The following is a 26,662-nucleotide window of genomic DNA, read 5'->3' on the forward strand; positions in this document are numbered from 1 at the left end:
TCGGCCACGCCCATCATCCCACCGAGGTCCCGGATTGGACATTGCAGTGATAATGGGCGTGTCCGGGGGGAGACAACCAGCGGAGCGAAGAGATGAACTGGGGCAGCATTCGGAGAGTGGGCTTCGTGGGCGCTGCAGCTTCTTTGGGGAAGAGGTAAAAGGCGTGGGGGAGACGGGCAGGAAAAATCGATGCTGGCTTAGGGGGAATTAATGGAAAGGGGTTATGAATGGGCAGACCAGAGGTGAGGTGGACGAAATGAGGTCTCTACGGCTGACAGTAGAGAACTTCATCGGGGAAGGCAACCTTTTCCTTTGTTAAGGACGGCAGCATTGGAATTGGGGCCAAGTTGGGATGCTCTTGATTTGACTTACGAATAAAATAGGAGAGGTGAGAGGATCCGATTGTGGGGCGCCACAGAGTAGATCGAAGCATCCGAAGCAAAGGGGTGCTGAACTATCTGGCGCTTTGGGGAGGCTATTGGAGCAAGAGTGCTTGTGGTTTAGAATGGGAGGAGACGTCTGGTGACTCTAGAAAACGGAGCAACGTGGCCACGTGTGGGATTTTAGGGACAAACTCCCGGGGGACGCTGAAACCCTCTTTGAAATGGGTAGCAGTAACCACCTCTTACTGAGAAAGTTACTTATTCGTTACCCGCTCCGTTTTTTAAAAAATTTGTATCATCTGTTAGGTGTTTTTTTTTGTCGCTATCTATTGCTTATAGCTAGATATTTTCTGATGTGGGATATCACTTTTTTTTTCATTTGCTTCCTGAATGAAAGATGTATTTTCCACCAAAAGCAATAAAAAAGATAAAGTGTTTTAGCTCTGAATTCCACAGATTGTGTCTTGCTGGAGCAGGGACTCCTGTGGTTCCTTCTAGTTTGAACTACTTAATTTGTCTTGGCATTTGAAGGCAATCCTATGGGGAGAGGGGATAAAATATGCATTCCCTCCCTTGCAAGTAGATCTATTAGTTTGTTTCACCACAATCCAGTATAAAGTCAGTAAATATACATATGGCAAATACTTCCTGGCCCTATCAGTGTAACAATATTATTCTGAGTGGGATGGTAAAGAAAGAGATTAAAGGAAAATGAAATGCAGAAAGTGCAAGACAACAATTATCTGAATAACACTGACCATTCACAAAACATTACTTGGGTGGTAGTGAATACCCAGTGTTAATCAGGTCATTATCACTGTCTCCACTGTTTCTTCTCAACCTCTTTGTCTACTATTCCCTTTGCCTCTTCAGCTTTTTACTGAAGGAATTAGTAAATGAAGACTTGCATTTTTGGGGGAAGGGTAGACAACAATATGAAAATGAGTTTTCATTGCTTCTTCCAGAATGGTTTTTTTTTAAAACTCTGAGGTCCTATCTATGCCTCTGGCTAGAAATTCTGGTGTTTCTTTATCAAAAGTTCAAACAGGTTAATCAAACGTGGCCCTGTCTAGCCATTTTTAAAATTATCCATCAATTAAACTGTGCCACTTGCGATGAGCGAGCAAAAAGGTTTTCACCATAATAGATTTGCTATTCTTTAAGAGGTGGAATTCTTAATCTCTGTGCTTGGTTGTTTGCTTGCAGACATTTCATTACCCAAATAGGTAACATCATCAGTATAAGTACCCAACCCAAACGAGAGACATGCTGATGATGTTACCCAATTGAGCACTGAAACATAATCTCAGAGAACACCAAGAACTCCACAGTTCTACCTTGGGCTATCCATATTCTCTTCTGTTGGTACTCTTCAAAATGCCACAAGACCTAGTTGATTTGTCAGTTTTTATTGTAGTGAAATTACTTCTTAAGATGGCTTTGTGCAGTGGCAGGAGGCTGTTGGGTTTCATTCAATCCAGGATCTGCCATAGGCCAAGGAGTTTGGCAATGGAAGTGTCCTTTTTTTTGTACTACAGCCTCGGATGTAAAGCTGTGCTCCCTTTCTGTGTCATTTTGTTCTCCAGTGGCTTTGTTCTGGACAGAGCAGGAACAGTGTTCATTGAGCCACTTCAGGAATTGAACATTCTGTATTCTGGGCAGCAAACTGAGAACTGGCCTAATTTGCTTCTGCTGCTGTGATCTGCTGATGTTTTCCCCCTTGAAAAGTGCAGCCCTTATTACCAATGCCCACCTCCAACAGAGCCTTAGAGAATGATAGAGCTTTCTGTCTGGATGAATGGACTGGGATGAAAAGAAGTAGAATGACTAACTAGAGAATATAGCTGGGAATGGGGACTTGATGGTCTTTGGTATGGAGGGAGGCCTCATGATAAAACCAGGTGATTGGCGACTTATCTCAGGCATCTGATCCTATATGGCAAGATTATGACTGGGAGGTATAGTTTCAAATCTAAAATCAGTGCAGAAAACAAGTAACATGTTGCTGGATTATATGAGACTGGGAGACTCTGCATCCAACCTCTTGCTCAGACATGGAGTTCATTTGATAACTGGGCCAATCTTTTTAAAATCAGCTGTTTTACAGAAAGGTAAATTGATGATTCCCTAGAATGGAGTAGAGAACTACCATGTAGGTAAAGCATAAACATAATATACAATTGTTAGAAAGAGGGAAGAAAGCAAATAGAAATATGGGAGCAAGGCTCTGGTATCTTGGTAAAGAGAAGAGCAGCATTATCATGTTATTAGCATCATTAGAATTTGTAGAACTTCACCAGGTACAAAAGAACAAGCCCAACTCACAATGTAAAATGTGATTTAAAAAAAGAATGATGGGGAGGAGAAGGGTTTGGCAAAGCAGTAAGCAGGAGCAATGGTGATATGGACTGAGTGATAGCAGATTAGCTCTCTGATGTCTTAGAGATCTATAATTTCAGATGATGGTAAATATTAATATCTAAAACATTTAAAGAGTGCCAGTTTGGATATCAGTACAATGGGGTGTTATCCACAAAATGGCGCAAGGGTGGTCAGAAGAAGGATTTGAAGGAAATTAAAGAGGTGGTATTCTCCAAACTCTGGATAGCATAGGAGAATGGACGTCGTATTTTTAGAAAGCAGGAGTTCTCAAAAACAGTGAAGGTGGATGGATGCAAGGAACAAAATTTTCAAATCCTGATGTATCAGGATATGTATATATTATATACTATGTGTTTTCCTTATTCATCATTTTTATTTTTTCAAGAGGCTTACAATGGCTTGGCAGAACACGCTTTGCTACTATTACCTGTTGACAGTATGCCTCGTCTGGGCCCAGGCCAAGCCACCCCCTGACAAGAAGGATCGTGTCCACCATGGTCAAGACCTCAGTGATCACACCCATGATGACAGTCAAGACTTCCGCTATGATCATGAAGCCTTCTTAGGCAAAGAAGACGCCAAGACATTTGACCAACTAACTCCCGAAGAGAGCAAAGAGAGACTGGGGTAAAGTTGCATTGGTGAAATTGAACAAAGAATTTTGCATTCCAAAACTGGGAGAGGAAGATCAAATGCCTTAGTCCTGTAGGGTGTAAGCTAGTTCTTCTAAGAGGGGATTGTTAGTATGCTGTGTGCAAACTGGGTTAAGATTTGGTCAAACTGGTTACAAGCATATTTGAAACAGCTAGAGTTTATGAATTCCCTGTCATCTAAGCTTTATGCCCATTCTTGACATGGCATTCAGCCCATTTCAACTACATCAGCCAAAGAAAACCCAACCAAAATAATAATGTGATTAAATAAACAAGTCTCATGTAGCCTTTTTTCTTCAAGCAGTTATTCTCTTGGTCAAATGCAAAGAAATAGTGCTATGAATCCAGAGCCTTTTAAAGATAGCATTAGTCAGCCATTTGAGAATCATTTCTCCAACGTGATGTTTCTCAGTCCTCATAAGATGTACGGGGTTCGATTTCCATAATTCTCTAGGCTTCAGGCTTCCAAGGTTGAAAAACATTGTTCAACAGGCATCAAGTTCTCATTAGAAAAGGCAAAGAGCCTTTTTTTCCCTGGAACTACTAAGAACGAATAAGGTGTAGAACGAAGTTTTCTATTTTCTGCCTCAAGTCACCCTTTATAAAATGGCGGTTGCCTAGAGCAGGGGTCTCCAACCATGGCAACTTTAAGACTTGTGGATTTCAACAAGACTTGTGAAGTCCACAGGTCTTGAAAGTTGCCAAGGTTGAAGACCCCTAGCCTAGAGCAAGGGTCCCCAACCCTTTGGGCACGAGAGACCATTTCTACGGAGAGAAGTTTTTTCACAGACCAGAGGGACTGTGGTTTCGCCTGCTGCCTGCATCCTGTGGATGGGGCTTCATTTTTTTACCCAGCCTGGTTTCTGGAAGCCGCAGACTGGTGCTGGGTCCGCAGACTGGGGTTTGGGGACCCCTGACCTATTGAAAAATATGGCATATTTCATAGTGACTATCCAGACCTTGCCTGAAGATCTAGTGAGAGAGAAAGACCCTGATTCTCCTATTACTTCTAGGTAATTGGCCTTCTGATCTAACTTCATCATCAGGAAACATGCCTGTGTGTTTCAATTTTTTTTAACAATGTTAAATCAAGCACATAATTAAGATAGGGCTCTAAACTGGTCTTTAAATCCCTTGGTCTATTGGATCTTAATAATGGCCCCAAAAATGTGCTGTAGATCATCCACTACCAGTGGTCCCCTTCAGAAACATTAGCACTTCACTTCTAAGAAAACCTAGTCTCCTATTCCCAATGTGTTCCATTAATGTGTTACTGGTGGTTCGTGACATTCTTTATAGAGCCTTAGACTACAGTTGGGCAGCCCAGGGAGTTTCTGTAAGCCACTCTCCTGAGTTTTCATGCTTATTTTTTGCAGGAAGATTGTGGACCGAATTGACCGAGATGGGGATGGTTTCGTGACTCAGCCTGAATTGAAGGATTGGATCAAGCATACTCAGAACCGCTACATATATGAGAGTGTGAACAAGAACTGGAAGGACTATGACAAGGATAATGATGGCCAAATCACTTGGAATGAATTCAAAAAGACCACTTATGGGCACTATGATGGTAAGAGGGTGGGAGAGAAAGGGGTGTGTGTGATCATATGTTTATGGGGGGGAGAGAAGAAACATTAAGCCGGAGAGCAGGAGGTACAGTAGTTACCTAGCCTGCAAAAAAGCAGATTGAAAAGGTAGACAGTATCTTGAGAAGTTAGGTTAATAAGAGCAATTGATTAAAAATTGCCTTCTCATGATGTGTACTTTGCTGTATCTCATCAATAATTTCAAATTAGTTCAAAAAATTAGTTTCCTCTCTTACAGCAGTTGCTCCCGAAAGGACCCCAAAATCAGCAGTTATAACACATACTTTAATTTCCTAATGACCACATGCCTCATTACAAAGACTTCACATTGCGCTTAATACGGAGAGAGGTTTGCTTATCACTCAGGATATAGTCTCATTCTGATGAACTGTTTCATGGGTATCATCCTTTGTCTGTGAGTGATTATGGTCAACCAATCCTGTAGGAAAATTATGTGCTCAAGTTTACTGGGGGGAGGGAGGCTTCACTGATGCTCATGTCTCTACTTTCTTCAGGAGAAGAGTTTGGTGACCTTGAGGACAAGAATTCCTATCGGAAGATGTTGGCCAGGGATGAACGACGATTCAAAGCTGCTGACAAAAATGGAGATATGAGTGTGACGAAAGAGGAATTCACAGCTTTCCTTCATCCTGAAGAGTTTGACTACATGAAGGACATTATAGTGATGGTGAGGATGGGAATACTAATACTAAACAGTGCAAAATTGCTCTGGTTTATCTGGCTGTATGAATCTAATCATGATGGCTTAATCAGCAACAGAGCTCAGGATACTATGTCGTAACACATTATGTGGACCCTGCCTAGTCAAGAGAGATTTCTACTTACTACCTAAATTGGCTTCCCATAACTATTCCATGGTTTCATTCTCTGTGTTTGCATAGAATTAGAATTTCAATAGAATCTTCTCCATTTTATTTATCGTATTTATATGGCTGCAAAAAAAAAACTATGATTATAAAAATCAATAAAAGTGAAAATACTAAAATTCCTAGGTTATAGATCTTACTTATCCTTAACAATGAGTGAACTGGAAAAACTATTGAAAAAAGAGAACCTATACATGGAATAGAATTAACATTAAATGGTTGCTTTGTGAATTTATATCTGGATTTACACTTTCTGTTTTGCCATAGTTGATTTTAATATAGTTTGACCAGTGTTCTCATTCACATGAAGTCTCAGTCATAAACGATAATTTTTAACTCTACAACTCCCAACAAGCTAAGCTAAAACCAAAACCAATTACAGCTTTTAATAGAAAGGTCAACATTTTTTTCACTTGGTGGGTATCGTCATATGCTTTTATATAGTATCAGGTGGGCAAAAATATTTTAATATATAAGTAATGCATGTATCTTTAAAGAATTAAAAATGACCATAATGTGAGCATGCAGAGATCTTGTGAGATTTGCTTTATCTTATTTTTTTCACATACATTCTGTGGCTACCATCTACTAGTATTGATGGGTTAATGGGTAATTAATGGGTTAATCTTCAATTTAACATGTAAATCCAAATACCATATAAAAACAATGCTTAGTCAGGTGAGTTTTTTCTCAACCATAGGAACTAGAAGATGTGTAGACTTCAGTTCCCAGAATTTCCTAGTCAGCAAACTGGTTTGAGTATTCTGGGAATTGAAATCTACGAATCTTCAAATTATTATGTTTGAGAAACACTACCCTAGATTCTTGCCAACATGATTAGTAGCAAAGGATCAGAAAAGCTTTGCTTCAAAACTTTCAAAAATATCAGGTAGATAATTAGACTAGGACTTTTAAATAACACATAAACTTATGAAATTTAGGGGGTTGGGGTTTATCCAGTTGAAACAAAGATCAACAACCAAGAATTATCTGAATCAGAATAATCTGATTGCATGGTTCAGAACAGCACTGTCTTGATCTTCCCAGCTAGTGACATGTATATTTGTGACAGCCTCTCTTAGACACTGCCATTAAGAAATCCTTCTGTGTTTTCTGTGATGGATGATGTACATATTATTAGATGGGTAGAAAACAAATTTATTACTTAGTAGATATATGTCACTGGACTGTGATGTGACTCATAAAAGAATGGAGCTGAAACCCCAGCAGCTGTTCAAGGTTTATTTTATTAAAGCTTCTATTCCTGCCTTTCAGTTTCCATTTAAAATGTATTCTCTTTCTCCCCTTTCATTTAATTGTACCTTAACTCTCTTGTGAAATGTTAATTTTTTTTCCTTTAGAAAATATTTCAAATGATGTAAAGCATGTCTCTGTAAAGGATTTTATAATTACCAAATTAAGATGTAGCACTGTCCTAGCATCCTATTTTATAATCCTCCTGAAAAATCCAGAGCTCATTTTTATATGGTAAAAGGTAGCAATGATCTGCTTTATGCTTGCAATGTGACAAGCAAGAATGAAGTGTGGCTACTGCTATTCAGAAACTGAAGTGAGATGTTGATTTAAAATCATCTCCCTATATGCTTTTTTTTAAAAGGGGGTCAAAAGAAATCCAAACCCTCTTAATATTCTGTCTGCTGTCTAAACTGTTTATGAGTTTCAGTTGAAAAATGAGTCTTTTCTCTTTAATGCTTAGGAGAGTAGTCTAATATGCAGTGTTTCATTCAGCATCTCCTTTCTCCCAGATACAAAGCTGACTATAATCTTGGAAAAGTCCTTTCCGATTTCCTCCAATACACATGGATATAGCTGTGATTTTGTGTTAGAGCAGCTGCTTTGCATAAGGTAGAAGGGATCATACTTAGTCCAGAAAAATCTGTGGAAAATCCCATCTGGGACCCTGTAGAACCATTGTTGATTAGAGCTTTGCTGGCTGAGGAATTCTGGGAGTTGCAGTCCACAAGTCTCAAAGTTGCCAAGGTTGGAGACCTCTGGATTAGAGTGTAGGTCCTCCTTTGAGTAACCAAGGCCCAAACTTAGAAAGCAATTATGACTCACCCACGTTTCCTATGACTTCCTTGTTCTGCAACAGGAATGCACTACCAAGCATCTAGGAACTGAAAATGCCTTTTACTGCAGGCATTATTTCTTGAGGTTTTGCTATCTTTCTGACACAACTCTCTGTGGGAAGATCTACTATACCATTAAGAGTTAACCTTCTGATTTTTTCAGGAAACCCTGGAGGACATAGATAAGAATGGTGATGGCTTCGTAGAAGTTGATGAATATCTCGGTAAGAATATAAGAATTCTTATTGAATGGTAATGGATTACCCTGTTAAGAAGTAGGCTGGTTTGGGGCAGAGCTGTAAGTATTTTTTTGAGCCCAGAGGAAGGAGGTACTGAGACTCAGTATCTCTATTAGTCTATTCCTTCATTGGCTTGCCTTGATTAGAAGAAAGGTTCTACTTTAGTCCAGTAGCTAGAGAGGTGGGGTTAACAGGAGATTTTTGGTATCTCACTTATTCTTATTGATCAGGTGACATATACTCCCCTGAAACTGGGGAGCCAGAACCTAGCTGGGTGACAAATGAACGTCAACAATTCCTGGAACACAGAGATATCAACAAAGATGGGAAGATGGATCGGGACGAAATTGGGCACTGGATCCTGCCCCCAGACTATGATCATGCTGAAGTGGAATCCAAGCATCTCCTTGTTCAGTCGGACAAAGATCTGGTAAGAATAATCTAGGCATGGGAAAGGAGCTGCAATGGTCAGGTTAACGCAGGAGTTGAGATATGTGGATGGTGTGTGACCCACTAGGTTTTTTTTTTTTTTTTGACACAGCCATAATTGGGTGAGTCCCCAAGAATTAAACTTGACTTGAAGATTTTACTTTAGGGCAATTTTAGCTCCAGGTCTCTTGACCTGGGCATGGAAGTAGAAGTAAAAGGCAGGTTTTGATCCTCCCTCAAATCATGCTGGGTATCAATGCATCCCTTAAAGACTTCTGTCCTAGTTTGCTTGTAATTGGGGATTATTACCAAGTCCAATGCAAATTTATGAAATGAAGAAATGGGTCATTTTTTTTAATTATGAAAGAAAACTATTTTTGGGAAACTAATAGAATTTAAAACAGAGTCCATTCTTTCCTTACTTTTTCCCCACTTTATCTGATTCAAAAATTGTGCTTGTACTCTACTTTTAAAGAGCTGATGCAATCAGGTCAAATCAGAAGTTACTTTATTTAATCTACAAAGGGAAGGAATCAAAAGCATATAGCAGCTCACCAGGCTTTCATTATAGGCTTGTCTACTAACATTAGGCAGGATCTGGCCAGTACTACCATAGTCATCCTAAAATTTAATTCTTAAAGTTCATATTTATTTATTCATTTGTTTATCTATCTTTTTATTTATTAAATTTATATGCAGCCCATATCTCTGTTTCTGGCGACTCTGAATGCCAGCTGCACTTCTCAATGTATCTGAAATCTATCCACAAATGCAATTTTAACACAATCTCAAATGAATACTTGAAAGCTTGCCCTTGACTATCTCATCTCAATTAAGTGGCACAAGGCTATAAACACATCCAGCTTCTAGGACACCAATTGTATTTTCAGCTCCTCAATATCAGTCAAGACCCAAATTTCATCCTCAGGGAAGCTTCTTTAAAATATTAGTCATTAATGAGAGCATTAGACTAAGGACTAACCATACTCTAAGAAAATTTTTTAATGCCTGTCCTCTACTGAAAAACATCCTCTCCTGTCCACGAGAATAGAGAGAATAGAAAGCTGAGTTTCCAAGCATGTTTCGTTACTGCTGAATCTCTTAAAAGAAAGCAAACTTCTTTTAAGAATTCTGCCACAAGGAGTATGTGTACAATGTCCAGATCTCATAAATATTTTGTTCAGAATTGTGACCTATGATGGCTTTGTGTCACACGTTGCCAATTCCTAAGATATGTAGCTTCCACTATTTGGCTCCAGTTGTCTATCTTTACGTTTTGAAATAGCAGAATAAAAAGGAATACACTGTAGTATCACTAAGAACTTTAGCCCTCTATATGAAGAAAAGCATAATATTTAAACTAACTGCCTCCTCTAATGATCTGTTGTGGCATGGACTGTTGTAAGAGTCTGGAAGCATTCATATTTTAAAACTGTTCTTTCCCCTCTGAAAAATTAACATAAATGGCTTTAAACTAAAGTTTTATATATAATTTACTAATAACACAATATAAAAATGTTAAAAAATGATTGGGATGTAATTGGGTTATAATTGTGCCCTTCTCTCCTTGCCTTTCTATTTCTCTCCTCCCACTGCTTCGCTTCCTCCCCCAAATCGCAGGATGATAAAATAACCAAGCAAGAGATTTTGGACAATTGGAATATGTTTGTGGGAAGCCAGGCTACCAACTATGGTGAAGATTTGACAAAGAAGCACGATGAACTGTAATTGGCCTGGGTGGGGAATATACAACAGTGGGTTCTCCCTTACATGGGAGTGGGAGGAACACACTCCAGAAGGAATTGCTGTCTATTTATTGTTGGAAGGGCCTGCTTAAACTGTCTTCAAAAAGTAGTGTAGCTGGCGTACTTGAGTGGTTTCCCCTAGGATCCATTCCTGTTCTTCCACAGCTTCCATCTCCCCCAAGGCACTGTGAGCCCTTGTCATGTTATGAAGATCTCCATGTTCGAGACGTTTGAGAAGGAGATTAAATACACCTTCTTTCATCAGTGCATTTAATCTCTTCTGTAATGTTCTTAATGCACTTCAGTTCTTCCCTTACAATCCACACTTGATCTAAGGGAAAGCGAAGATTAGCTCCCTCAAATGCTTCCCTTCTTTTAAGAAGACAAACACGGCTGTTCTCTTTGCAAACACTTGTCTGGGACCTGTTGGGAATGATGAAGTAACCACTTGGGTTCAAAATTACCTCCAATGTCTGTCTATATAGGTAAAAAAAAGTTGAATGCAGGCTGAATGTATTTTTAAGCATCTTAGTGGTAGCCAATACCTTGGATAATACTGCTTATCTAGGCTTGTAGTTCTTTCTCTGTACCCCTTTCTTCTCTAGGATAACAGGCTTTCCCGGGATGAAGTCTTAGAGTTGATGAAGCACAGCATTCAAAGCGCCAAAGAGTATAAAAACACAGTTGGTTATCTGGGGGGCCGCCAGGAATTGTGACCTCTTAACTTGTAAAATTTTGGATTACTAATAAAACCATTTCCCAACCTGTCAAGATATTGTGCCATAGATTGGACAAGAGAAGCAGCAAATTTTTAGGGCAAAAAAGGTTGATCCAACAGAAGAGTATGTAACTTTTTTTTAATAGTAATCAATTTCAAATACACTGAGCCTTTGATTATGTGAACTGCACCCTCTATTTTCTTTTCCAAGGTAGAAAAACTTGACAATTAAATTATGACTCCTAAAAATAAGCTACCGATTACACATTTTCCCAGTTAAGAATTCTTTCTTTCCAAAACTTTTAAGAAAGTCTGGTTTACAAAATTGCAGGGTACTGTCTTTCTTTATGTGCAGTATTAGCTCTTTTAAGCTAGCAGACGGCAGCCAGCATCAGTTGGAGAATCATCCCTTTCTTCTCCATCTGAATATTCTAAGCTTGCATCACAGGCCGAGATTTCTTGGCTTCCAGCTCCACGCCTGATCCTGCAAATCCTGTGCCACCCTGGAAAAAGAGAAAAGTCATAAGGAAAGAGGAATGACACGATGAAGGGAAGGCCCACCCTTATCCTGTCCTTGATGGTTACGGAGTTTATGTTGTGTTCAGTGCTTGGGCTGGGCAACATTAAAACTCATCAAATTTGCAGATGGCACCAAGCTGGGAGGAATAGCCAACACAGAAGATAGGCTTAAGATACAGAAGGATCTTGACAAACTTGAACATTGGGCACTATCTAATAAAATGAAATTCAATGGTGAAAAGAGTAAGGTTCTACATTTAGGCAACAAAAACGGAATGCACAGGTACAGTATAGGTGATACCTTGCTCAGTATTAGTAACTGTGAAAGGGATCTTGGAGTCCTAGTGGACAACCATTTAAATATGAGCCAAGCTGCCAAAAAAGCCAACACAGTTCTAGGCTGCATCAACAGAGGGATAGAATCAAGATCACGTGAAGTGTTAATACCACTTTATAATGCCTTGGTAAGGCCACACTTGGAATACTGCATTCAGTTTTGGTCGCCACGATGTAGAAAAGATGTGGAGACTCTAGAAAGAGTGCAGAGAAGAGCAACAAAGATGATTAGGGGACTGGAGACTAAAACATGAAGAACGGTTGCAGGAACTGGGTATGTCTAGTTTAATGAAAAGAAGAACTAGGGCAGACATGATAGCAGTGTTCCAATATCTCCAGTTGCCACAAAGAAGAGGGAGTCAAACTATTCTCCAAGGCACCTGAGGGTAGAACAAGAAGCAATGGGTGGAAACTAATCAAGGAGAGAAGCAACTTAGAACTGAGAAGAAATTTCCTGACAGTTAGAACAATTAATCAGTGGAACAGCTTGCCTCCAGAAGTTGTGAATGCCCCAACACTGGAAGTCTTTAAGAAGATGTTGCATAGCCATTTGTCTGGAACCGGTATAGGGTTTCCTGCCTAGGCAAGGGGTTGGAGTAGAAGACTTCCAAGGTCCTTTCCAACTCTACTATTGTACCATAAACATCTGTAGGTGCCCAAGGGGTAACATTCACAATCCAAATAATCCCAGATAAATTATGTGTGTGTGCGTGTGTGTGTGTGTTGTATTTGTGCTGATAAATAAATAAAGGGAGACTAGTATAAATCAGCACAAATACAACACGAATATAAAAAGGCAACATTAAAAATAAAAATATGGTTTTCTGCCTGGATGGTTTTCTGTGATGAGCCGAAGGACAGAAGGAGGGAGTAGTGAGCTTCCTCCCATATTTGGGCATACCAGGGGTTGTAACACAAATACATACATATATATATAACAGTCAATCTCACCCGTTGTAAAACTATGATGTCTTTGTCAGTCAACTTCTCTCCATTCATTGGATCAACCATATCCTTCTTGATAAGTTTTTCCACACATTCCAGAGTCACAACTGAGCCTCTTGGGGAGAAAAAAAAATCTCTTTTACATATTAAATGTAAGACAGATTCCCATGCTTGGATCCAACTAGAGATTTCATCTCATATGTAACCTTTCCTCTCAGAAAAGACCCTCTCCCATTACTCACGATGGATGGAGCACAGCACAAGGGACAGAGTTTCCGAGCATGTCTCGTGTGACAGCACACACGTAGCGGTCCTGCCGGTTGATTAGTCCAACGCGATCTACACTAGCATCTACAGGGGTGAAGTGCACTGGGATCAAATCTTTCAGCTTCAGTGGTTTCCCACTCATAGGGCAGTACACGCACTTGTCCTGGAAGAAATGACATGAATAAGATAAACTGGTATAAGATAAAATAACCCTAGAAACTGGGGGCTGTGACTTCTAGTCGTATCTTAGGCACAAAAGTCAGCTGGGAGACATTGGACTAGTTGCGCTCTCATCCTTGAGAAGGAGGCAGTGGCAAACCATTTCTGATATCCTGCCAAGAGAACTGCAGAGACTTCTCCAGACAGTCACCAGGAGTCAACAATAGCCAAAGGCATGCACCATCACACACATGGGTTAGATTAGAATGAATCTGGAAACATGTATTCTAATCCTGTCTTTAAACTGTGGCAGCACAGTGGTTAGAATGCAGTACTGCAGGGCTAACGCACTGCTCACACCAGGTGTTCAATTCTGACTTGCTCAAGGTTGACTCAGCCTTCCATCTTTCTGAGGTCAATAAAATGAGGACCCAGATTGTTTGGGGGCAATAGGCTGACTCTGTAAACTGCTTACAGAGGGCTGCAAAGCACTGTGAAGTGGAATATATTGCTATATAACCTGAAAATATAAGCTATTGATGACTGGAAAATCAGAAAGTGCATTAAAAAAAATAATATACATCATACATCATAAATAAATTTTAGTAGTATCTTCCAGGCAACCTGACATTTCCCCCCCCCCCCAATTAATCTTTAATCAGCAAATAAGGAACTCAAATATTTTAAAAAGAGTTCCTTCATATATCCAGATCATTTAAACATGGATGAAATTTTTGAAACATTAAGAAGTAAGCAATCATCATGACTAGTTATGGGATCTATGGTTCAACAGATCTGAACTGGACCAGTTTGGAAAAGGCAGCATAAACCTTTGATACTTTTCAACCCACAGCCATGAGCAAAGAAAAACAAGACCAACAGAAGGGCTTCTGATTTGGGGAGGAAAAAAATCTAGACCCAATAGAGCTATTAAGTAAATGCATTGTAAAATTTAGGACTTTTTCTAAGAACTCTAAACTAAAAAACTTCACTTTTTAGTTCCACAAAAGCTTTGTGAAGACAGCAACACATTAATCCAAGATTTAAAGATTTTATAGTTTTTTATAGACATGGTAGTTAAGCTGGTTTCGTTTTGTAGCATACACAAACTGCAAGATGTACATATGCTAACAGAAGCATTAGGATAGGGGTGTCAAACTCAAAGCCCAGGGGCCAGATCCGGCCCGCGGGGTGTCTGTGCTGCCACCCTGGAAACAGCAAAGGACTGGCCTGCGGTGCCTCTGCCAGTGCAGGAGGCTGTCTCAGCTGAAAACGGAGCTCGGGAGCCTGTTTTCTCTGCCAGAGCGCTTAGGCCACCACAGGCGCCCACAACATGAGTGACGTTGAGCTGGCCACGCACATCCCCGCCCCTCCGGGGTCAAACACAACCCTGATGCAGCCCTCAATGAAATTGAGTTTGACACACCTGCATTAGGAGAATCTTGAAAAAGAATGACAAAATAAGAACCATATTAATTCAACCTTAAGAGTTTATGTTGCTCTTTATAGAAACCATGGCAGTTAAGCTGGTTTGCAATGTACTCAAATGCAAGGCAGTTTGGTGAATCTTGAAAAGGAATGACAAATAGCTCACTGGTTTTGGAATTGCTTTGGTCTTGGCCTCAGGCGTCAGCGAAGGGATCCAAAAACTTGGTAGCTGTTTGGCCTTTTCTCCACTGCTGGGCCCAGCTTGAGGGTCTCCTATAATGCAGAGAAGAACAAAGTTATTAAGATTAATTGTATATGGGAAAACACTGCACATCTAACAGTACTGGAATTCATCTACATGCTCAGGGGTGCTGTTGTAATATTAAATGTCCTGTGCATAATTTTATATGCAATCATGCACTGCTAAAAACATTTTTTTTAATATTATAGAGGCATACATACACATTCACACATTGTTAAAAACAATTTTTACCTTACAACTGGTGGCATTCCCCCCCGCATGAGGTACTTTTGTTTGGCATACTGTGTTCCCCCCAAAATAAGACAGGGTCCTATTTTTTTTGACCACCAAAATAAGCACTTGGCCTTATTTTTGGGAGGTATTATTATTTTTGAGGTGCAGGAGGCGGAGAGTGTGATCACCTCATGGCTGCTGCTGTGTTGCAATATTTTTGGGAAGGGCTTAATTTCAGGGTGGGGCTTATTTTAGCGCATACACGCAAAAGCCTGATTGGGCTCATTATCTGGGGAGGTTTTATTTTCAGGGAAGCAGGGTACAATTTGCACATTGGGCTACCGTGGCCCCGTGCATGCTTAGTCAAGAACATGTAAAAGGATCCAGGAAGAATTTTTCTTGTGCATCCCAAAATGTGTCACTCATCATTACATAGAGCCACGGTGGCGCAATGGTTACAGTGCAGTACCGCAGGCTACTTCTGATGACTTGCTGGCTGCCAGCAGTTTGGTAGATCGAATCTTACCAGGCTCAAGGTTGACTCAGCCTTCCAACATTCCGAGGTGGGTAAAATGAGGACACAGATTGTTGGGGGCAATAGGCTGACTCTGTAAATCGCTTAGAGAGGGCTGTAAAAAGCACTGTGAAGCAGAATGTAATTCTAAGTGCTATTGCTATCATTACTTTAGAACTACCAAGCTCCACAAAAATGAGAATAATGCAGGCATTGTTACTCCACGCTCGAAGAGAGGGTTCAACTGCCCGCATTTCTCCTGGGTGACTCACTTCCATTAATGCAAAGAGAATGATAGCAGGAGAGCTAATTTGAAAAGAGGTGATGGTGGGTAGACGGTGAAACTGAAAAATGGAATGAAGGTAGGAAAAAAGTTTAAGAGAAGACAGAAACTTAAGCTAAGGAGCTATTTACAGTGTGTAAGGACCAATAAAAAGTCACCTCCCCAGTTTAGTTTATATAGGGATATTTTAATTTTCAAAACCCAGAAAATAGTCTTTGAAATCAGCCCTTTTATTACTTGCATTTACTTCTTCACATAATTTACATTTGAAACACACTTCTTCCAACAATGGATAAGCTTCTTAAAGCTGTCATGAAAGAGCTCCACCCTTTATCTCTTTTAACTTAACAACCTCCTCTTGAGTGGCTCACAAGGTGTGAGATCCAGACTTGCACATATCCTATTTGTGCTTTCAAACTCACCTTAATCATTTGTTGACTGTTGCAATTAAGTGTTGTGCACACACACACGCACACACACACACATAGAGACTTCATCTGGAGGCTCATATGGAGCTTCATTTTTGGTTCAACGTAAGAAGAGACTGCCTTCCCCCCACAACCTTGGTTTCTAAAGTTGCTTAAGGCATTGCACCATGAATTACAAACATTGCCAAAAGGCAGAGAAAAGTGAATAGGAGCTTTGTGAACACTCTGCTTCTGCAAGGCAAGCAGCACCAGAACAGGGAAAATGGGAACAATTCTTATCAAGTCTGGCAGCATCTTTAAGATTTACACGAGACCAGGCACAGCAGTAGGAAGAACCCATTCTTGTTATACTTGTACACAGAAGGCAAATAAGATATTTCCCCCTTCCACCACCAGTGGTTTAGGTGTTGCTTGCTTTCCTGATTTACCTGACTGACGATCAAAGGGATTGAGAGGTTTGCTCACAATGCTCAACTCTTTGTCAAGGAAATTCTTCACCTGGGACTCTTTGGCAGCCTTGCTCAACTCTGCCATTTCTGCCTTCTTTTCATTCTTCTGTTTTTCATAGGCCTGCAAATGCCAAAAAGGAGGCAATTACTAAGAAACCATTCACTGTTGCTCTACTTTTCAGCATGTCAATTGTAAAGCAACTGCTTCTGTTCTATATAAGAGATGTAGGGCAAACATGCAGTGGGGATAACTGCTCATTAAAAGCAAAAGTAAAGTTTTTTTAAAAAGATGTTGGCTTCATAATTTCTTTTAAATAAGAAAAGTTTGAGCAAAAAAATGAAAAGCTTGTTGACAATTATGGTAGATGAAGAAACTAGGCTGCAGCTGTGGAATGCCCAGCCAACAGCAGCACTACATAAATAGAGTTGAGTAAATAGCAGTAAATAGATTTGATGGATCCCAATATCCCAGCCTTATAACAACAGCAATGAGTTAAGATACTAAATACCCAAACAAGCAACTGAGACATAAACATAACCCAAAGTTTGGCTTCTAGCTTAAGAGAGATGTAGTCTTTCTAAAAAGTGCTGATTTTTTTCTCCTACATTCCTCTAATGTAGAACTATCACCTGAAAAGGGAAAAAGAAGAGCCATTCTCATGAATGGCCTCCAGAATGGGATTTGAACTAAAATATACAAGAATCATTGTGTGCTCTTTTTATTTTTGATACTCATAATCCAACACTGGCCAAAAGACAGGATGCCTATGATAACACTTAAATCTCTTTTTAAGTCAGGAATCGATGGCCAATAAGGTCCATATCAACTTTTTCTAAAAAAATGCAGTCCCTATTCTATAAATGTATCTTCCAGTTCTAGGCAGATAATTCATTTCTTTAGCCGGTTTCCCTGAAAATAAGACCTCCCCTGATAATAAGTCCAATCGGGCTTGTGAGCGCATGTGCTAAAATAAGCCCTCCCCAAAAATATTGCAACACAGCAGCAGCCATGAGGTGACCACGCTCGCCACCTCCTGCACCTCAAAATTAATAAGATCTCCCCGAAAATAAAGCCAAGCGCTTATTTCGGAGGTCAAAAGAAAATAAGACCTGTCTTATTTTCGGGAAAACACAGTATTTGTATCTCACCTTTATTGTTTTTATAAATAACTGAAGCATATCCAGCACACTTTCCTCCTCATCTTTTCCCCACAACAACCACATCTGAGGAGAAATGGACTGAGAGACTGACTGGCCCAAATCACCGAGCTGGTTTCCACAGCTAAGGTGAAACCTGAACTTTCTAGCCTGGTGCATTAACCACTAGACCAAAGAAAGAGTAACCAAATTTGGCCACAGCTATGGAGTTCATCTGCAGTTTTCAGTCAAAGCCTAAATGTATTGTTTTATAATGTTTATATATTAATTCTAGAATAAATTTCTCAAAGAAGTTTATAGAGCAAAATTGAATAACCACTAAAAATCTTGAACAGACTGTTTCTTAAACCTTACAGCCTCGTTGGTCAGATAGTATCAGCTCTTCTGGGCCATTAGGCAATGATTGTCAGAAGCTTTGGATATCTTTCTACCTCAAACTGAGCCTACAGTGAATCACTGGCAGAGGATAAAGGCTTTTGATCTGGATAAATGCTACTGAATAGCAGGTTTATGAAAAGAAGACTAAAATAATTCTTGTGAATTGTTATGAAGATAAAGTATCATCTGAGTCCTTATAAAAATGTAGAATGCCTACTACAGAAACCATACTAAACTCACTTCAGCTAAGTCACATTTACTGGGTTAATTTTCATGTTATATAGCAGCGATGGCGAACCTTTTTTGGCTCGCGTGCCATAAGTGGGGGGAGCGCAGGGGGGTCATGTGCAGGCGTGCTGCACCCATAATGCAATGAGCGACACCCCCCCAGTGCGCATGCGTGCACTACAAGCACGACACCCCCCCATTTTTGCATGCTTTTTTTGCTCTCCCCAGGCTCCAGAGGCTTTATAGGAGCATGGGGAGGGCAAAAACAGCCTCCCCCGCCCCCCCTCCAGAGGCTTCAGGGACCTTCACGAGACTTTCCTGAAGCCTCCGAAGCAGTCAAAATGACCCTCCCAGCAAACCGGAAGTCACTTCCGGTTTGCTCGGAGGGTCGTTGTAAGTGCTCCGAAGGCTTCAGGGACCTTCAAGAGGCTTCCCTGAAACCTCCGGAGGAGTCAAAACGACCCTCCGAGCAAACAGGAAGTCCGTTCCCAAACTTCTGGTTTGCCCGTAGGGCCAGTTTTTTGCGCTCCGGAGGCTTCAGGGAAGCTCACGAAGCCTCTGGAGGGCCTCGGGGGGGGGTCTTTTTGCCCTCCCCAGGCTCCTATAAAGCCTCTGGAGTCTGGGGAGGGCGAAAAATAACTTTAAAAAAGGGTGAACTCAGCTGGTCAGCATGCTGGCTAGCTGACAGGGCAGCGTCTCACGTGCCCTGACAAATGGCTCACAGGTGGCACGCGTGCCATAGGTTTGCCATCGCTGTTATATAGCATAGATATTTTATGTCACTGGGACTCAATTCTTTTCCGCATCTTCTTTTATTTGCTAGCTGTTTTAAGCATAGTCTTCCAATATATCTATTAAAATTGACAATTAGATACGAACTCAACTATCCTTGTAGCTCTCTATATTGGCATACCTTCATTTGCCGGGCAATTTCCTTTTTCTGATGTAGGATATATTCCAGGATAGCTTCTTTTTCATACAGGTATCCATCAGGGCTGGAAGGAGGGTGGGGGGAAGCAACATAAATATCACTTATAAATCCACCATAACCCAAGTCCTAAAGCCCCCATGCGTCTTTGACTACAGTGATAATTTCAGAGCGTAATCATATTTTGTATTCTGGGATACATCTGAAAAGTCGTAACATGTGTAACTGAACAGCAAGATGCAGCATGTTTTTAATGTCCAGAATGACCCTTAACCCTTTTAAGACAGTTACAGAGAAGAAGCAAATGGTTAGGGCTACAGAGTTTATTTTTCTGAGTTTGGGGCAGGAAGTTGGAAGTTGTTGCTTTTTTTTAACTACAGTAAGCCTATTTTGAGGTACTCTTTAGCTTGTGTGACAAAATGTCAAGAAACCATGCCATTACAATTAGAGGGGTGGCAGGGATGAAATTCAGCAGGGGTGAAATTCAGCAGGTTTTGGTAAGTTCTGGAGAATTGGTAGCAGAAATTTTGAATAGTTCAGAGAACCGATAAATACCACCTCTGGCTTGCCCCAGAGTAGGGTAGGAATGGAGTTTTTGCAATATCCTTCCCCCCAGGAGTGGGGAGGGAATGGAGATTTTGCAGTATCCTTCCCCTGCCACGCCCACCAAGCCACGCCCATAGAATCGGTAGTAAAAAAAATTGAATTTCACCACTGCTTTATGGGCTTCAAAAAAGTGGCTCAGGAAACACATGGTAAAGTTTCAGGGTCAGAGAGGATAGAGATGAAATCAAAAGAATTCAAGAAGTCTAGTATCTCTGCATGTATAGATATCCTCACTTAAAGACTGCAAGTAAGACCAGCAACTCCTTTACTAAGTGACATGTTTAAGTGAAATATCATACGATTATCCCAGACTTATGATGCCACTCCCACAGCATTCATTAAGCAAATTATCCTAGATCATTAAGCACAATGTCACGTGATCATATCTTGCAACTAGCTCACAAATGGCAAATCATGTGACTGTGGGATATTGTGACCACTATAAATGCATGCCAATTCCCAAGGGGCCAAATTGTGATCCTGGGAACATGGAGACACTGTTAATGTCATAAGCTCAGGGGTGGCTGTAAAACTACTTCTTCAGTGCAGTCCTAAATTTGAACAGTCACTGAACAAGGCAGTTAACAAAGGACAACCACTACAGATACCAGTTTGATGGGAAAGAAGGTTTTTTACAGAATTGCAGACAAAAGCCAAGACTGGTAATGGAGCTATGACCCATTTCTCGCTGACCTTTGTTGCTTTAAAATTTGTCCGCATCATTCCCAATTCTGTAACAGTAACTATATTCGGCCCCATTGTTCACCTACTCCTTCCCCCAAAATAAACTTTTTCTTGCACCAATGATAATCAGAAATAGCAATCTGTGGAGGATCACAATGCTATAATGCCTAAAATAATTCTCATAGAACATTTCATGTGCAACAATGGATATATGAAGTACCTGATCTGTGTTCCATTGCTGGACTTAATTTTCCAGAGAGAGGGGGCATAATGGCACACAGATATATTGAATTTGTGTTCTAGTTTTTAACCGCAATTTCTCTATGAAACAGAAGGTAATTATTTTCCAAACAAAGGAGGGAGGATGGTACCAACAGAATTAAGATTGTGCAGGAAGGGCACAAAAGAGATAAAGGGAGTTCTTGTGGGTTCTTCCCCCTCCCCTGCCCCTGTAAAAAATAAACATTGTAGACTTTTTTCTAACACCTGGGAGGATTTAAAAGGCAAAGTGCATTTATTTCATCCTTAAATTTTCAAATTTCCTTCCAAAACAAGGCTAGGGCCAGCACCAAATGTGTCATGCAAATAACTAAGTACTGTCAAGTGGCAAAAGGTGCACATCACTTTATCTGTACAATTACACACTAAAAAGGCTTCTACATTTGTTTTTAAAAAACCCAATAGGCTCATACAGCAAAGGAACAAATAAATTAATGATACTGGGCAGGGTCAATTATTCTATTATTTTTAGAGATTACATTATTGATAAAGTTAAATAAAAGACACATAGGGAAGAATTTCAGCATAAGACTGAAATATTTCAAATGGATCTGATAATTACGTCACAACAGGGTCCTTGCAGGGCTGCAGGGAGAGACAGCAGCAATCAAAGTCCTTGACAGCATCTTTGCTCAAACGGACGTTCTGTGTCCCATAACCAGAGGCAGCTGAAAAAAACAGAGGGAAGGTCACAGTAAGAGAGCAATATTGAAAAAACCTATTCAAATGGCTGCTTTGGATTGCTGGGTAGAACTGTTAAAAAGTAACAACTGATGACACTCTAATCAGAAAGGCAGAGTTTGCCAAGAAGGCTCAGCTTGTTCCAAAACTTGTAGTGTGAATTAGTTTAAGTCTGGGTTTCGATTAAATACTAGAGCGTATTAATAACACTCCAGGAGTGTGAACAAAACTCTGAACTAATCGAGAAATTTTCCAAATATCCAGCTAGTCATAAACAGCACAAAGGTAACTGCCTCCCAGTTCTGGTCTTCATTATTTCACTATATTATGTCTGAGGGGTGAGGAGAAATTACTCCCAAATCTTGTGACAATCCTCTGAACCTTTTTCTATAAAAGCAATATAAACTACACACAAAGGATGTCAACCGACAAGACCTAGTAGGGACTTCCTGAAACATTTTTATTTCCACTGAATAAATGGAAAGAAAATGTTTGTAATTATTCTTATTTTACCAATACATTTCTCCTATCCTACTTAAGACATCCTCTTCACATAATCTCCTGCACTGTGGATTGCTTTTCCTCAACAGGATTTCCTGTCATCCCCAGCCAGCATGCCAATTGATATGCTAGCAGAACAGAATTTATTTATTTTATTTATTTATTTATTTATTTTATTTATTTATTTATTTCTTGGATTTCTAGACCGCCCCCTCTCCCAAAAAGGGACTCGGGGCGGTGTACAGTCAATGCAGATAAAAATACAATCATAAAACAATTAAATACATTTGGATGGAGGAGATAGGCTGTACAAGAAATAAATATATTCTAAAACCCTAAAAAACATCCCCAATTAAAATACCCAAACCCAGTTAAAATATATCCCCGGGAGGTAAAACTAAGAGAGTGCCAGGCCAGCTGATTGAAATAGGTGAGTCTTTAACTTTTGACGGAAGGAACGGAGGTCGGTGGTAGTTCGAATGTCGGGGGGGAGGTCATTCCAGAGGGTTGGGCCCATCACAGAGAAGGACCTACTCCTAGGTGTCGCCCGCTGGCATTGCCTAGCGGACGGCACCAGGAGCAGTCCCTCCCTGTGTGAGCGGATAGGTCGCAGGGACGTGTGTGGTAGGATGCGATCCTGCAGATAACTAGGTCCTATGCCATGGAGCGCTTTAAAGATGGTAATCAATACCTTGAAACGCACCCGAAAGGCCACAGGTAGCCAGTGCAGCTCGCGCAGGAGAGGTGTTACGTGGGAGTAACGTGTACTCCCCATGATAACCCGCGCAGCTGCGTTCTGAACTAGCTGCAGTCTCCGGATGCGTCCCAAGGGAAGCCCCATGTAGAGGGCATTGCAGTAGTCCAGGCGAGACGTCACCAGCGCATGAGTGACCGTGCGCAGGGCACTCCGGTCCAGTAGGGGGCGCAATTGGCGCACCAGGCAAACCTGGTGGAACGCCCCCCTTGCCACGGCTGCCACATGGTCCTCCATTGACAGCCGGGCATCAAGGAGGACTCCCAAATTGCGCGCCCGCTCCACAGGGGACAGTTGTTCGCCCCCTATGGCCAGCGATGGTGTCAGCTGGCTGAACCGAGGTGCCGGTACCCACAGCCACTCGGTCTTGGAGGGGTTGAGTTTGAGTCTGTTGTCCCCCATCCAGACCCCGACGGCTTCCAAACACCGGGACATCACTTCGACAGCCTCGTTGGGGTGGTTTGGGGTTGAAATGTACAGCTGAGTGTCATCAGCGTACAGGTGGTACTCAACCCCAAGACCACGGATGATCTCACCCAGCGGCTTCACATATGCGTTGAACAGGAGAGGCGAGAGGACCGACCCCTGTGGCACCCCACAAGTGAGTGGCCTCAGGGACGACCTCTGCCCCCCTGTCAACACACATTGCTTCCGGTCGGAGAGGTAGGAGCCGAACCACCGCAAAACGGTGCCTCCGACTCCCATCCCCTCCAACCGGCGCAATAGGATACCATGGTCGATGGTATCAAAAGCCGCCGAGAGGTCTAATAGGACCAGGATAGAGGAACAACCCCTATCTCTGGCCCTCCAGAGATCATCAACCAACGCGACCAAGGCTGTCTCAGTGCTGTGCCCGGGTCGGAAGCCGGACTGGCGTGGGTCTAGATAGTCGGATTCGTCCAGGTGTCGTGGGAACTGCTGCGCCACCACATTCTCAACAACCTTCGCCAAGAAGGGGAGGTTGGAGACTGGACGGTAATTAGCTAGCTCCATTGGGTCGAGCGAAGGTCTCTTGAGCAAGGGTCTCACCACCGCCTCTTTCAAGGCGGTTGGTAAGTATCCCTCACCCAATGAGGCGTTCACCAGGCCCAGAAGCCAGCCTCGTGTCACCTCCCAGGCTGCCAGTACCAGCCAGGAGGGGCACGGGTCCATTGAACATGTGGTGGGTCGCAGCCGTCCACGCAACCTGTCCAAATCCTCAGGGGCAACAGAGTCAAACTCCTCCCAGAATGGTCTCTCAAGACTCGCTGTTGACGGCTCGTCCGGTCCACTGACGGAGGTCCATCCGCTCCGGATCTGATCGATTTTGTCCTGAAGATATTCCCCAAACTCCTCTGCTCTTCCCTGTAAGGGTGTCTCCCGCGTCCCCTGTGATAAAAGGGAGCGGGTCACCCGAAACAGGGCGGCCGGGCGGTTATCCGCGGACGCAATAAGGGCAGCACAATGTCTACGCTTGGCCGCTCAATGAAAATTGCTTGGCCACTGCAATGAAAATTGCAGTTCAACACATATAGCAGAATCAGGCTAAGAAAAATTGTTTTGGATTTCCACATGCAATTCTATTATTGCAATGAGAGGCAAACATTTCCCCACTCAACTAAGGAAGCACACAACATATATACTTCGATCTGTGGCCTCCTCACCTGTGTCCTTTTTCTTTTCATGGTAGGTGTAGACAGCTCCCGCTGTACAGTTCTTGCCATGACGCGTCATGTAAACGTAGCTGGACAATCCAGGACAAAGCCAATTCTCTTCTAAGAAGAAGATATCAAATTAACTAGTGAAATACAATGTCAGATACAAAGATGTGGATACCTTTACATAGGAAGCAGATTAAAACAAATCCCATATCTAGAAGTGGAGAATTAAGGAGAAAAGAGTAGAACATATAAAACATATTTCTAGGATGATTAAATTGGTTAATACAGGCTAAGTCTATATTAAAGATTAAAAATCTTTAAAGCTTTTTAAAAAGCTTTATTGGACTTTTATGTTTAAATATACATCAATATCAATACATGAACAGTGTGGCCTCTGGGTATAATTCATTTTGATACAAACATCAACATTACTAACAACAACAATACTAACAATAACAATAAAACAAGAATAATTCAGTTGACTGAGTTTCATGTTTAATGAATAAAGTATATAATAATTACATTAATCAAACTTATATAATTCTAGTATTGATATACAAGTTTGTATATCAGGGGTTGAAGATCAAAATGCTTCAGAAGGAGCCAGCTGAAAGGTTGGCACCTTAACAACCATTCCTGGCCTCCAGGCACTTTTAATACCGTAACTTTTTTTTCTGCCGCTCTTCTTTCCGCTTAATAGATGCTCAAGTTTGTTTTAAAATAGTTATTCAATATTTTAATGTTCCATTTTAATGCCAATCTTTAAAGCTTTAAAGATATAAAAGACACTGAGATACAAATTAGTAAGGCAGATGATGCCAAACTACTCACAAGCCACACACTTTGACCACCGAAGCCAGTAGTTTCTTTCTGACAGTTTTTCGTGAGGACCTTCTGGCTTTAAGTACCGATAGGAACAGCTACAGCAATCCGCTCTATTCCGCAGTCAAAAGCGACCTGCTATGCCGAATGGCGAACAGCAAGTGAAACTTTCGACAGATACCTGGCAGGGGTTGAAGATCAAAATGCTTCAGAAGGAGCCAGCTGAAAGGTTGGCACCTTAACAACCATTCCTGGCCTCCAGGCACTTTTAATACCGTAACTTTTTTTTCTGCCGCTCTTCTTTCCGCTTAATAGATGCTCAAGAAGACGACGGTTTGCCCCTTCTGAACAATTTCTCCCCCAACACCGGAAGCAGGAAATCTATGAGTCCGGAAGGGCTCCAAAGAACGGATGTGTATCGGATTAAAGCGTCCCGCGAAAAAGGAACTGAGGACCTCTAAACCGAGGTTCCGGGCGTTAAAGAAGCGTTCAGACCTGTGCCTTTTGTGCCTACGTTGTAGCCTTTTGTTGTTTAACGCCCTCAAAGTCTTTTTCCTCCCAAAATTACTTTGCAGGTGTAGGGAGAGAGATTGTTAGGGGAGGACGACGAGAGGACAAGGGGCTTTTTTCTCTTAAAATGTATCCAAAATTATGAGTTTATAGATTATTTTTGCAGTTGCTGTTTTTTTGGATCAGCTGTTATTTTCTGATGGTTGGAGTTACTTAGCTTTAATAGTATATTTCATACTTCTATTTCAAAAGATGCTTGAAGCAGATAGGCTACTTCTGTAATACAAATATTTGGAGGCTGGGACTGATGAAAAATATTTTCTAAACTATTCAGAATGTACTAGGTTCTAAGTCTTTCCATCTCTTAAAAGAGTGATTTACCCAAACTTGCTATTTCCAAGTAACTTTCCCCAATCTAATTAAAAGCTTTGGGTTTTGCAGTTTGCACTTGGAGGAAATCAGGTGGGGAAGGCTATTCTTGCATTTTCAGTCTTGTAAGTGCTTTAAAATACAGAACTGAGCAAACCTTGTAGCTATTCTGAAACGGGATAGCATGGGAAATATTTTAGTACAATATT

At 41.2% G+C, this 26,662-nt stretch overlaps 2 protein-coding genes across 5 annotated transcripts; one reads left to right on the forward strand and one right to left on the reverse strand.

The window, feature by feature from the left end:
- Positions 1 to 18,581, forward strand: LOC309381648 (reticulocalbin-1-like). 3 transcript variants are annotated; one of them, XM_081932858.1, is made up of 7 exons: positions 1 to 154; positions 3,151 to 3,392; positions 4,795 to 4,988; positions 5,520 to 5,692; positions 8,145 to 8,205; positions 8,451 to 8,650; positions 18,430 to 18,581. In XM_081932858.1, the coding sequence occupies exons 1-7, from the start codon at positions 53 to 55 to the stop codon at positions 18,523 to 18,525; spliced, it is 1,068 nt and encodes a 355-aa protein (XP_081788984.1). In that variant the 5' UTR covers positions 1 to 52; the 3' UTR covers positions 18,526 to 18,581. The 3 variants fall into 3 exon arrangements, with proteins under 3 accessions (XP_081788984.1, XP_081788983.1, XP_081788982.1); XM_081932857.1 differs by lacking the exon at positions 18,430 to 18,581 and adding an exon at positions 10,270 to 11,165; XM_081932856.1 differs by lacking the exon at positions 18,430 to 18,581 and adding an exon at positions 11,000 to 11,165.
- NOSIP (nitric oxide synthase interacting protein) lies at positions 11,325 to 25,963 on the reverse strand. 2 transcript variants are annotated; one of them, XM_081932860.1, is made up of 9 exons: positions 25,584 to 25,963; positions 24,756 to 24,861; positions 21,739 to 21,844; positions 19,593 to 19,674; positions 16,895 to 17,036; positions 14,933 to 15,039; positions 13,155 to 13,342; positions 12,919 to 13,027; positions 11,325 to 11,615 (listed from the first exon to the last, which is right to left on the reverse strand). In XM_081932860.1, the coding sequence occupies exons 2-9, from the start codon at positions 24,823 to 24,825 to the stop codon at positions 11,544 to 11,546; spliced, it is 876 nt and encodes a 291-aa protein (XP_081788986.1). In that variant the 5' UTR covers positions 24,826 to 24,861; positions 25,584 to 25,963; the 3' UTR covers positions 11,325 to 11,543. The 2 variants fall into 2 exon arrangements, with proteins under 2 accessions (XP_081788986.1, XP_081788985.1); XM_081932859.1 differs by having other exon boundaries at positions 24,756 to 24,866.
- Between the last annotated feature and the right edge of the window lie 699 nt (positions 25,964 to 26,662).

The sequence above is a fragment of the Natrix helvetica genome (assembly GCF_964273705.1).
Source record: "Natrix helvetica genome assembly, chromosome: Z".
Taxonomy (NCBI): domain Eukaryota; kingdom Metazoa; phylum Chordata; class Lepidosauria; order Squamata; family Natricidae; genus Natrix; species Natrix helvetica.

Bases quoted from the DNA above. Each gene is read 5' to 3' on its own strand.
- LOC309381648 (XM_081932856.1), top strand. From the start codon at position 53: ATGGGCGTGTCCGGGGGGAGACAACCAGCGGAGCGAAGAGATGAACTG. The intron at 155-3,150 runs GTAAAAGGCGTG...TATTTTTTCAAG, and splicing joins GCAGCTTCTTTGGGGAAGAG to AGGCTTACAATGGCTTGGCA. The intron at 5,693-8,144 runs GTGAGGATGGGA...TGATTTTTTCAG, and splicing joins TGAAGGACATTATAGTGATG to GAAACCCTGGAGGACATAGA.
- NOSIP (XM_081932860.1), bottom strand. From the start codon at position 24,825: ATGACGCGTCATGGCAAGAACTGTACAGCGGGAGCTGTCTACACCTAC. The intron at 15,040-16,894 runs GTAAATCAGGAA...TCTGCATTATAG, and splicing joins TCCCTTTGATCGTCAGTCAG to GAGACCCTCAAGCTGGGCCC. The intron at 13,028-13,154 runs GTGAGTAATGGG...TTTCTCCCCAAG, and splicing joins TGTGCTGTGCTCCATCCATC to AGGCTCAGTTGTGACTCTGG.